The sequence below is a fragment of the Meriones unguiculatus genome, chromosome 15 (genome assembly GCF_030254825.1).
Source record: "Meriones unguiculatus strain TT.TT164.6M chromosome 15, Bangor_MerUng_6.1, whole genome shotgun sequence".
Lineage (NCBI taxonomy): Eukaryota > Metazoa > Chordata > Mammalia > Rodentia > Muridae > Meriones > Meriones unguiculatus.
Genome location: NC_083362.1, coordinates 76,839,713 through 76,852,604, shown reverse-complemented (window position 1 = coordinate 76,852,604; position 12,892 = coordinate 76,839,713). Strand labels below are relative to the sequence as shown.

Below are 12,892 nucleotides of genomic sequence, written 5' to 3'. Positions count from 1 at the left end.
CCTGCAGAGTTTCAATCTGGGATTACCTGCTCTCATCCTGCAGAGTTTTCAATCTGGGATTACCTGCTCTCATCCTGCAGACATTCCCTTCATAGTACCCAGCTTCCTTTTAGAACATAAGTCTGTCAGGTGGGTGTGGAGCGTTCTGATGTGCTAGACTTCAAGTCATCCAATCGCTTCCCAGGACATCGCAGACCTTCTCACTGGTGAGAGCACATCAACAGGGCTCACTCTCCACCTTTGTCGATTCTGAGGATTCTGACCATATTTTTTTCATCTCAATGAACCATAACATCTGCCAGTTTTATTTAGAATTTCTTGTACTATCATTGAAATTTCATACTTTTCTTAGTTTTTTTTTTTTTAAACTACTGTGAATGTGTAATTTTGCTAATATTTTCTACTGCACAAGTCACCATAGTTTGGTCAATGTCCAGTCGGAATATGGACCGGCTGTAGAGTAGGCCAGAGGTGCTGTTGCTGGACGGAAATGCTGAGGAAACATCTTTTGTCTTCCTGGCAGCTTTTCCTCAGAGCCATTTAGAGACCTCAGTGGATACAAAATGTCGGAAAGCACTTTCTTTCCGGTTTGTTTTAAACCTTTGACTGGCATAGAAGGCTAAGGCTAGGGTTTGCTGGAAGTCAGTCTTTGGGACCTGCGCTGCTGCAGATAGAATGGACAGCTAGAGGACCTGGGAGCCAGAGGGGACTTAGAGGACAGTGGCTTCAATTTCCCCCTATATCTGCCTACCCCTCCTGGATGCAGCCAGGGGCCCCCAAAGGGACAAATTCCATGTGCCCCTAGGGGACGCACCATGAAGCCTTACTCTTCTATCATTTCTCTGGGGACAGGTGTGCCGAGGGAGACGCTGAGTGGGTGGCCCACCAGGACCCATGCCTTGGGGACAGTGATAATCACTGGCACAAGGCTAGAGGGGGTGCTGCAAGCCCCTGTGTGCTAGCCTGACTCAGGCCACCTACAGGGCATCTCTGAAAGCCACTTGGAAACCACAGGAGGAGAGCAGTGGTACACAGATGCATGTGAGCAACGCTGCGATGAGCAGCTGCTGAGGGACAGGAAAGAGAAATGAGCAGCGTCCCGAGAAAACAAGCGTGCTGGCTGTGCCGGGGAGCAGGGCATGATGAACAGAAGTTTGTCTGTCTGTGGCTCAGATCCCCACAGATGCAGGGAGCCGGCTCAAGGGCAGGAACACTGCAAGGCCACACAGTTTCTATACAGTGGAATGACCCAGTTCTCTCATCAAGCCAACAGCGTAGCTTTACCAGGGCCTCAGGCCGATCCTTCTGTTTCTATCTACGTTTTGGGAACCTCTCTCTCTCTCTCTCTCTCTCTCTCTCTCTCTCTCTCTGTCTTGGAGTCGGGAACAGGAAGCAGTGAGGGGCAATGTCCACCTAAGTGGGTTTTTGTCTGCTGGCAGTGCTGGCAGGAAGGTCTTCCCACCCACATTCTCAAAATCCAGCCCACGGGAAGGCCAGCAAGTGCCTGGGTTTCTACAAACATCTCAGCCCCAGAGTGCATGTATGGTAGTACCAAAGTGATGGCTTTTTATAAAGAAACAGGACCGGACCTGTGAGATGACCCAGCGGGGAAAGGCACTTTCCACCAAGACTGAGAACCTGGGCTCAGTCCCTGGAGGCACAAGATGAAAGGCGAGAGCCGCCTCCCTTTGTCCTCTGAGCTCCACACATGGGCTGTAGCACACTCTCACAGTAGACAGACAGACAGACAGACAGATAGGTGATAGATGAGATAGAGGAAAGTAGATGGATAGATATAATAGATAGATGATAGATAAGATAGACAGGTAAATAGATAATAAATTCTAAATGTAACAATCTTTTTAAAGGAATAGGATTGGATCCTCCTTGCTTACAAGCGTACAGAAACCTGCCAGTTCCTCTTGGCTGTGACAATATCTGAAGGACACATGTGGATCACAGCAGAGATAATCAATCTGGGAGAATGGGGGGGGGCATGACAGAAAGAAGAGCCAGTCACCCTGAGTGACATGATGCCACCTTTCTGGTGGCCCTTCGGGGGACACCATCTACACAGAAGACAAGCAGGAGTCCACACGGGTCCCCACTCGGGGATCTGTACACCAGCCTGCTGCGATCTTCTCTGCAGGTGGACAGGGGGGCCTGCCCCACTGCCAAGGTGTGCAAGGCAAGCCCTCGCCACCCCATTCCCAACGCGCAGAACGCCTGCTTGCCTTTGCCAGTGGGTGGCTCACACACTCGCTCTTCTTTCTCCCATCCCCCAGAGGTCAAGCTTTGAGAGCCGTGAGAACTGAGCAGGCACATTCCCTCCATTAGAGGAAAAAGAGGAGGTGGGCTACCAGCATTTCTGAGTCGGGGGACATAGTGAAATAAACAGAATACAAAATTTGTGATTTGAAACATTTTTAAGTATTTCGTAACTGTAGGCTCAAGTGCATTCCCGCTGTGGAGACACCGTCACCAGAACATTCCAGAATATTTTCCTCACTCCACACAGAAATTCCACACCTGTCAGCCGTCCCCCCACTCCTCTCTCCAGCAGTCTCTGGCAACCCCCAGTCAGCTTTCTGCCTTCTCTGCAGACATTTCGTATAGACAGAGTTGTAGGAGACGGGGCCCATTTCAATTTGCTTCTTAAGCTTCACATGTTTTCAAGATTGTCCCTAGAGGTATGTGGACTTCCTGCATCTGGGTGGACTTCGTGTTACCCCCCTTCCTGAGTGGAGAGACTCATGTTGGTCCCCCTTTCAGCTGCTATGACTATCTCTACAGACACAGGTTTCTGTGGGCACACCTGTTCTCATGGCTGTGGGTTATGTATCTGTGATGGAGTTTCTGGCTCAGATCAGCCCTTAGAGTTTTGGTAGTTGGAGGGCCATCAGAAACTCCCACCATTTTACAAATGAGAAAACTGAGGCCCAGAGAGCCTCCCTCCTCCCCCACCTCAAAAAGACTGCAGACCTGGGAGCAAAAACGAGTTCCTTACCCCACGCCTGACTTCCGGAGCCTCATCCTAGCTCGGGTCTGGGAAACACAAAGCAGTGGGTCTGCCTGAGAAGGCCCCGGGAGAACCAGCCTGCTTCCTACAGAGGCTACAGCCTTTGGTTTCTGTCTAATTAAAATTTCCCAAATTAGAAAAATACCAAGTCAGAAGCTTTCTGAAGGGAAAGACTCACATGTGATTGATTCTGGAAACAGTGACCTAAATTAATTGCAAAATCCATTGTGTGGAGCTGCTGCTCACAGCAGCCACAGGCGCTTACTTGCCCGCAGAAGCTGTAACCGACGGCTGCTCTCAGGACGCGCCAGGCAGGAGGGCGCAGGCGGCACCCGGGGAACGGCAGGCACGAGGCTCCGCTTTGTCTTCTCCTTCCTTTCCCTCTCTCTGGGCAGAAAAAGTGAGGCTATGTAATTGGCATTAAACAATACTTGCTGTACAGAGCGCCACACAGCACAGGCCTCCCGACCAGGAGGCGGCCATAGAGAAGCCTCAGCGCGGCACCTTCTGTCGTCACCAGGGTCCCGCCGCTCAGGAGGAAAAGGTTGCTGCACTGGGTGGTCTGGCCCCCTCTGCAGAGAGGGCTGACTCCGTTTTCCCCCGTTTTCCCTGGCTCTCGGCGGGCACAGTGGCTTCTGGAGCAACGGCGACCACGGAACTGTACCTACAGTTATTCAACGCGGGAAAGGACGGCAAACTGAATCACCGCGTCCCTCTTCCTCCCCTTCGCTCTGGGAAGGCTGAGCGGTCCCCGGTTCACACCCACAGAGGGCCTGCTGCTGCCCGAGGCTGCGGGGCCCTGGAGATGCCAGGGTCGTGGGACAGCTCTTCGCACTCGGCCCTTGGCGCCCTTTCTCTTGCTGTGCTCACTGTCTGGAAACGGTCCTTTGTGCCCCCGTGCCCTGCCTGGGCCATTGAGCCTCCTCCCCAGGGTCTCAACTCCTGCCCTGAGGCTGGAATCTCGAGGCCTTTGGTCGGGGTAGAGTCCTCAGAAGCAGGACCGCTGCTGTGGGTTTTTCTGATTTTCCTTCCCAGAGCAGTATTGCTGCCGGGAAGTCGGCAGGAGGCCCAGCTCTGGGCCGTGCTGAGCGGTCTGCCCTGCACCAGCCTGCGCCCACGGGGCTGCGGAGGCTTGGTAGTGCCTTCTGGCCGGGCAGGTTTGCTCTCACAGAACTGTGAATTCCAGTGGTTCTCGACCTCCCCAGCACTGTGGCCCTTTAGTACAGTTCCTCATGTTGTGGTGACATCCCCCACCATAAAGTTATTTCACTGCTACTTCATAACTGTAGTTTGATATTTGTATTGTGAATAATGCAAATATCGGATATGCAGGGTATTTGACATGCAACCCTGTGAAAAGGCCAATCAACTCTCAAGGGGGTCAGAACCCACAGGTTGAGAACTGCTGCTCTGGGGGATTCCGGGTGGATAAGAAAGCGGAGGGAAGCCAGCAAGCCTAAAGTCTTCTGCCTTCTTACTAGAGCCCCCAAGTCCGTGTGTGCCCATCCAGTCAGCTCTGAGCACTCTTCCCGCTCACATCTCAATCTTCTCGCCTACGCTGGTCTTCTTGGGAAAGGGGGCTTTTCACTATTACAACTCAGAAACTGTGCACTGACCTGTGCGAGCTTCCTAGAGCACAGGATGAAGCGAAAGGGTTCCATACTGAAATGACACCGAGCCGCTCGCTTTTGAATGCACAGGGAGACGCTGTGGCATAAGAAAGACCAGTATCAGAGGGGTGACTGGTGGGGTCGGGTTCCACCAGCTCTTTAGAGAACACTTGCCATCCTCAGGAGATGGTTTAGAGGGGAGCCCTGAAATAGGCAATACTTTGACATCTGGAGAAACACACCAAAGTCTACACTGCCTTTAAAGTCCAGCGTGCTTACATGGCATGGGGGGACCCTTGCCTATAAAGAAGAGATCAGCCCAATAACTCTATCAGTCCTACTTGATGGGGTTTCCTCCTCTGCCACACCCTCGGGTCGGGCCACATCTGGTCCCCTGTGCAGTCTGGGGATAGGCAAAGCAAGCCGTTTTGGAAGAGACATACGAATACTACTGTGACTACTACTACTAATATAGAAAACAAACGCAGCAGCAGCTAAGAAAAGGAGTCTCCAAGCATGCGTGTGGGTCTGCGGGTCTGGGTGCGCAGTTCACACTGCACAGGTGGTCCAGGCTCCTTCCAGAGGATGTGTTTGCCCTTCAAATGTGGCCTTGTCACCCTGGGGAACCAAAGCCAGTCTTTGAGCTCTTCCTCTATTGTCTTTACATGGGAAACCTCACTTGGACTTGAGTAAATCATTTCTACAAAGATGACTCTTAGCTAAAGCGTCAACAAGTGCACTGGGTCAGAGGAAGAAGGGCAGAATTAGCTGATTGATTCCTGGAGAGCCAATCCCCAATGAAGATATCATTCACAGATCAACCTCAAGCATATCAATAGAGGCATGCTGATACTCAATTTCAAAACAAAAACAAACAAACAAACCAACAAAAACCCATGCCTCTCCTCTCCTTTTCCTTCCACTCTGCAGACATTTAGGCGTTTCTCACAGAAATAGTAATGGCATTTTGATTTATCAAGACAAGCAATCTCTTTTAGAGGATGATTAAAAGTTTGCACAAGTTTCTGGGAAATGCCCCAGTCAGTGTAGTTTGCCAAGCCTGCCAGTGACCCGACCTGAAGCACTAGGGTCACCCACCCCTCCAAGCCGCTGGGGTGAAAGTCCGAAAAAAGACCACTGGCACTCTTAACCCTCCAGGGAGGCAGCTGGCTGGTGACTTCTGATCTCTCGGCACCACCAACCGAATCACTCCACTGACAGACTGGGGGGGGGGGCAGCCACACGTTCGCCTCTACATGTGAGGGGGAGAAAATGCTGGCTGCTAGCATTTCTGCTCAAGAGTATTAACTCTGGGTGGGTCGCACAAAGGGACCAGTGAGGCAGCAGAGGACCAGCTTGCCAGCTGTAGGCTGTTTCTTCTATGGAGTCTGTTTCTTTTGCAAGGCAGCCCCTTCCTGCTGTTCATGCAAGCAAGACTCTCTGGAACCTCATGAACAGGGCTCATAGGAAGGCTGGGTATAGGGTGCTGGAGAGAAGGCTTTGGGGTTAGGCGCACTGGCTGCTCTTCCAGAGGACCCATGTTTGAATCCCAGCACCCTCAGTGTGGCCCTCGGCCACATGTAATTCCAGTTCCAGGGAATACTGCCCTCTTCTGACCCCTGCGGGCACCAGGTGCATTGGAAGTGCACAGTCATACACGTAAGCAAATTTCCTACACACATAAAATAGAAATAAAATTATAAAACATGAAACAGAAAAAGAAAGGAAGGCCGGATGGCACTTGTCTGTGGAACAATGGGAAATGGTACCCAGTGACTGTGTGGGCCACGTGTGGGCTTGCACACTTTCTGAGCCTGGAAGACAGCAGAGGGGTGGAGCCCTGCCCTCTCTCTAACAGCTGGCTAGAGCTGCCCTTACTGACCCGCTGGAGCCTCTGCTTCCAGCCACACCACCAAACTCAAGGCACAGGGGAATGCTTGTCACAAAGGGTCACCGAAATAAGTCAAGATTCCCTTTAAATCCATCCCCTCCCAGTCACAACCAGATAAACAGAAGCACAGTTAAACTCCAGAACATCTCCCCCCACCATGTGCCATCAATAGACACACTCTTTAGGTGGGACGGGAGCTACACAGGAGAATTTAGAATCACTGTCTGTGTCATGTTCAGCCCCATCCTTCATTGAAGTGGCAGAAAGCTGAACCACAGAATTTGAGGGCTCAACCAGGTAGATGCTTCTCCTGACATCCCAGAAATGAAGTCACAGTTCTTAAGAAGTAAAGGCTGAGTTGCCCCCATCTCCCCTTGGTCCCATGATGAAGAGAAGCAATGGAGGAGAAGAGGCAGCTCCATAGACAAGGTACCAAGCCCTGCCCTGTCTCACTCACAATGTCGGGGCCTTGAAAGGATTCTGAGTGAGAGGTAGGGGACAATAACAAAAGCATTCCAAGCTGCTCAAACACTGTTCAAAAGGACTGTTTTCAAGGAACGCTGACGATTTCCTTCATGTTGGGGTAAAGCCACATGCCAACCTCTCCGGCTTCAGACCCGGCTCCCTGTGATGTGACAACCAATGGTAATCACCGAGTGGGGCAGGAAAGTTTCCTATGCCTCAGTTTACATCAGCATGAAAATTACAGCCTGAACATCAACATCGCATCCCCATCCCAAATAAACACTCAATTAAGGCACAGTGTAACACAACTAAATCAAGTCAAAAGGGCTTGCTGCAGAGCAAGATCACACAATGTGTTGCTAAGACAAAGTTCATGATTTGAGTTCTCACCACATGTCTTTGTCCCTCTGTCCATCTTTCTGTCCATCTGTCTCTCTCTCACACACACACAAACTCTGAAATCACAGTCTTTATGTCACTTGGTGAATAGCTCTAAATCATCCTTTAGAATTGTATATAACTTTGATAGAGCCAATAGAGCCTTAACATCCTCTAAAGCAGATGTATGTCCCTTTCAAAACGAAAATGTCCACAAATCTATTTGGAAAGTACTTTCTCTATTAGCCTGGAAGTCAGCTCCTCTTGGAATTGATGTTCGCTCCCCCGTTTCTTGGATACCAATCTTTGCTTGGGAACTTTTAGTGAATTACATATTGAAACTATATTGAGACCTCACATTCTAAACAGAAGTATTCAGAGACAAAACAGCAATGATTCCTTATGAAATTGGTCCATTTGTACACAGACTAATTCTTGTAGGATATGATATGTTTAGTTTTATTTATTTATTTATTTATTTTACTGCGAAGAGGAGTCTGGATAAGAGGAAGATAAGGGAATGGACATGATAGAAAAATATGATATACTTGAAAGAAAGTGTCTTCATGAAACCCAGTGTGTGGAAAATGATTATATGCCAATAAATGCTTTAAATTTTTTAACTTCGAGATAACTTTAACTTTTCAGGAGGTCCTGTCCTTTTGCTCATTTCTCCTGAGGATGGCAAGCTCTAAAACTTCATAGCTTCTAGACTTTCTACAGGTATTATCATTTTATTCCTCATGTACACGTGGTATGTGTGTGTTCAGTGCCTGCAGTTTTGCCACATGTGCAGGCCCAGGTGACCAGGCACCTTTTGAAGCAGTTTCTGACTGTTGAGTTTCATCTTGGCTCTTGAAAGCAGCCATATGTGTACGTCTCAGATCCTGTTCCCTGTGTAGTCAGGGCTCCATTTCTTGGCTACAGTAACTTATCCGTCTCTTTGAATTTTACAGCCTCCTTTGTGAACTCGTTGCCGGCAGAGAGCTTTGTGTTCACTCTGCTTTCGGCAGTGCACTTCTGCTTTCCCAAGCAAAGACACAAACATCCATTCCTGCCCCGTTCATGAGGCTCCTAAAGACACCAGGGAGGACGGATGGATAGATGTAGACACTAAGCTGGAAAACTGCCACAAAAGCGCAGCCCTTAAACTCGGCTTATTTACTATCTGTTGTTTTTTTAAGTCCAGAGTTAAACTCCAGCTATGAGTTATAGTGCCCAGTGCACAAAGAGTGGACTTTATTATTTCTCTGCCAGGCAAAATTAGCCCCGTATCTGTGCCTTTTCTTTAAGACCCAGGCGAGGGGGACTGGTGGACAGTCAGTGTGTTCAGGCTTACAACCTGCTTGAAAACAAACATACGAACAAACAAACAAAAGGCACTTCCAGAAAAATCCCAGTAAAGGACAACATTTCAGATGACCTCAAAGTGTCACTCCAGCCTCTCCAGCCCCCACACCAGCCAGGGGGGAGGCAGACAAATGCTGATGAGCAAGAGGAGCTCAGCTCCCACTGGCAGCTCTTACAGCAGGGAATTTAGTAAGACAATCTCGCTCTCGCTCATACTTCAGGTAACTCAGCTGTTCAGACTGGTCTACTCAATGAACAAAAGATCCACTGGGACTCTGTATTTCCGTTCCTCCCCAGAAGAGTTTTATTTTGAGACTAGCTAACACCCCGGATGCAGCAAACACATCATGAAGCAGGCTGACAGGGGAGAGAAGAGGCTGACATTGGAAGGTGAAGGAGACACACACTCTGTCCATAGGAGCCAAAAGTGCTCGGAAGAAAGGAAGGAAGGAAAGAGAGAGGTAAGAGCAGTTGTTGAAGATGAAAACCTGTTGAAAACCCCGTGCAGAGTCAGCAGAACATGAGACAATGCCTCCTTCTACAGTGACAAAGACAGCAGAATAAATAGTGATGAGAAATGGCTGACTTTTTCTGTCCTGGGCCAGGTGACAGCAACCCTGCTCAGAGGGCTCCCGCATCTCAAAATACTCCGTTCCTCTCCTGAGACTTCTTTCAGTTAGTTGAGTCCTGCTGACTGGGAAGACCCCTATACTAATCTAATTGAGTTTTTGAATACCCAGCCAAGGAAGGGGAGGATAAGTTTAATATAAGCTGGACTTCATGGGCCAGGCCATGTTCCTCTCCACAGTCAAGGACAATTTAAACTTTGTGTTGATAGTAAAAATATGTCACAATAGACTTTAAACACACATACAGATCACTGAAATGTCTATGTTCCTCTTCCCTCCCCTCTGGCCTGAGGCATAGCATTAATGTTCCTTGGAAATGTTACAAAGAAATAACCCATTACAATTAGCAACATTTCCAGGAGATTAAAGTAATCACAATTGTATTTGTGCTCCTTAAGAAGAATGGGTTAAGAATAAGAACACAAAGGTGTTCCTTAACACAACCTAATAAATCAGACCAAGGCAGGCCCAGCATCAGTGAGTCCATCAAACATGGACACATTTCCTTGGAAAGGGTCCTCTGTGTGTCAGAAACCAGATAACCTGAGTAGTCATTGTATTCGATTATATGAAAATAAAAGGCCTGCATCTTGCTTCCCAACCCAAGGTGTTACCTGATAGTTTAATGCTTTCTTGTCCAAATAAGCTGTTAACATTTTTCATTTGTTCATTTCAGATATTGCATTTTGGATTTTAAAACCCAGTTGGTTGCAAGATGTGGCTGAGTTCAGTTTTTGAGGAAAGCAAGAGTCTTAAGATGAATTTTAAATGCCCCTACTAAATTTTCGTGTGAGGGCAGTATCTCCCGGTGTTTGCTTTCAATAATTTTCTGAAGGGCTATCTTAACGATAATTATGTTGACATTTTCCTTAAACAAATTCTATGTGTGTGTATAAAAAAAGAATGGCGCATTTCATCTGCCTCTGCTTCCTCAGACAAGCTGTAAACCTTGGTGGTATGAAGAGTGAGTGGAGTTAACTAATGGACACCCATAATTTAGGCAGCAAAAAACAGAATTAATGTATTATCCCTCTGTAGCTTCGAGTGCTTTGCCAACCCAAACTTTCTCTCCTAGAGAAATACGTGATTGAGACAGTTCCCATCTGTTTTTGACAAACACAGGGAAGATTCCCACAAGTGACTCTGTTAAAAGCTCTGCTTAAAAACTATAAAATGGTCATTATCCCGGTGGTTATTTCATCAAAACAAATTTTGGGGACAGAAATAAAAGATTTAAAAAAGAAAGGAAGGAAGGAAGAAATGCTGTATAAGATCAGCATTTTGTAGCCACAGCAGCAACTTTAAAGATATTATAAAACGATGAAAATTGAAGTAGATTGTTGGGACAACGGGTGGCCATGCTGATCTTGATCAATCTAAATTTATTCTGTGTAAAGTAGAGCCTTACACACACACACACACACACACACACACACACACACACACACACAGAGAGAGAGAGAGAGAGAGAGAGAGAGAGAGCGCAAAACCTCACAAGATGTGTGAGAACTAAGTAGGAAGCATCTACGCTGCTCTCTCCCCAAAGATAGGCAGCGAGGCCTCCGAAGAGCGGAGCCTGCAGCCTTCGGGAGGGCCCCGACTCGGGGAGAGCCTAAGGATGTAGCGGTGTCTGCCAAGCAGCAGTGCAGGATGTCCTCAATGCTCTACCGGAGGAAGCATCCTTCCAGCTGGGCTGTGCTCAGGTGCCCTCTTCCCGGGCAGGGCCGAGCTCCGCACTGCTTCTTCACCACCCCACCGCACACTCTCAGACCTGATACCCAGCCTGGCTCCCTTGCACTTGCTTGCCTCTGTGTCTTTCCAAGTTCAAGGCTGGTGGTCTACTAGGCGCCCAACTCTAAATACGATCCACCTGCCTGCCCGCAGCCCGGGACTCCAAACCGCCGCATCGGCCTGGATGTTGGGGGAGGGAGGTCTCTGCACTTCGGGGGCGACCTGGTGTCCTGCGCTCCTGGCGCCCAGCGATCTGCGCCTCATGGCTGCGAACCTGGAGTCCCAGCGCTGGACAGAAGACTCCCTGCTTTCCCAGGTAAACCCGGCGGCGCCCCGGCAGCAGCGTCGTGAGTCAGGAGCAGGCTGAGGCTCCGGCGCCCTAGCATCCAAGGCTCGGGCGGGCGGAAACTGCGGTCAGCAAGAGCTGATTGTCGACACCGCTCGTGGACTCGAGCGCGAAGCAACGCGTCGGCCACCACCCGGAGGGTATCGCATCCCCCGGCCTCCGCTGGCCTAAGGAAGACGGTCTGACAACCGCTCCCCCTCAGACACCCGGCCACCAAGAACGGAAAGTGTGATCATTTGTGCAAGAAGTGCTTTTGGAGCCTGCTGGGAGCCACTGGCTGGTGGGTTCTGAGCTGCTATCCCCGGCAAAAGGCCTCACGCGTGGCCCTGGGATGGGAGAGCTTTCGCGTCTCCCGCCAACCCCTGCAGGGTGGAGAGGCTCACGCTCCCCCTGTGCGGTGGCCCGAGGGACCCGCGCGAGGTGGGATGCCCCGGCCCTCCCCCGCCCCGTGCGTCGCGGGAGCCCGTCACGCGCACACTCACCCTGGCGCGCGGGTCCGGAGGTGGGTGGCGCGGCGCTAGTGGGAGGCGGACATGGACCACGCGCCCTCCATGCGCCACACGGAGAAGGCGTAGCTGAGCCGCTCGTGAGCCACGTAGCTGCAGCTGGTCATCTTATTGTCCATCTCGTCGCTCTGCAGAACCTGGTAGAGGAAGTCTATGTACCTGGCGGCCAGCTTGAGCGTCTGGATCTTGCTGAGCTTGTCGGAGGGGAGCGTGGGGATGATCTTGCGCAGCGCGGCGAAGGCCTCGTTGAGCGACTGGGTGCGCTGGCGCTCGCGCACGTTGGCCAGGATGCGCTGGCTCTGCAGCTCCTCGAACGACTGCGCGCTCGGGCTGCCCTTCTTGCCGCGCTTGCCCGGGGTCGGGCTGCCATCTTCGCTCGACTTCTTGCTATAGCGCCGCTTCCGGCCGAAGCGCTTGGGCTGCCGCTCCAGCTCCTCCTCGCTGGTGCCCAGGCTGTCCACGGGAGACACCGGCGAGCTGGAGCCCTCCTCCATGGCGCCCGCCCGGCGCGCGTGGGGCTGGGGGGCGCCGAGCGCACGCCGCTGGCCAAGCCCGCGGCGGCGGAGCGCAGGCTCCCGGGTCGCTCGCAAAGTCTCTGATTTCGAGGCCGGCTCGTGCAAAACCGAGGTCTCCGGGAGAGGAAGTTATTCTAACTTTTTTGGAAACCCTATCCCGGCTGGGTTGCTAAATAGCTGTCAGGAGCGAGGGCGGCGCGCTGATTGGCCACCGTGGCCAGGGGCAGGCCGAGTTCTGGGGCCTTCGCCGGCCGCCCCCGCCCCCCCCCGCGGCGGCACTTTCAGTTTTGTCTGCTCTTTTTCGGCCCCGACTGTGGCCGGCATCTCGGAGGCCGGCTTCGTGCGCGCAGCCTGCGCTCCCGCCTCAAGCGCGGGCGGCTAGTGAGCGGTGCTGACCCCTAGGCTCAACGGGGCCTGGCTTTGTCAGAGCCTCGTGGAGCAGATTTGGACCT

The 12,892-nt window shown here is 51.0% G+C and overlaps 1 protein-coding gene across 1 annotated transcript in view; it reads right to left on the bottom strand.

The window, feature by feature from the left end:
* The window catches only part of Twist2 (twist family bHLH transcription factor 2), a 45,381-nt gene extending 32,745 nt beyond the window's left edge, over nucleotides 1–12,636 (bottom strand). Inside the window, exon 1 of the mRNA XM_021646902.2 lies at nucleotides 11,902–12,636. Within this exon, the coding sequence (XP_021502577.1) occupies nucleotides 11,937–12,419 (483 nt within the window). The 5' untranslated portion in view covers nucleotides 12,420–12,636 and the 3' untranslated portion in view covers nucleotides 11,902–11,936. The remainder of the gene's footprint in view (nucleotides 1–11,901) is intronic.
* Nucleotides 12,637–12,892: the final 256 nt, after the last annotated feature.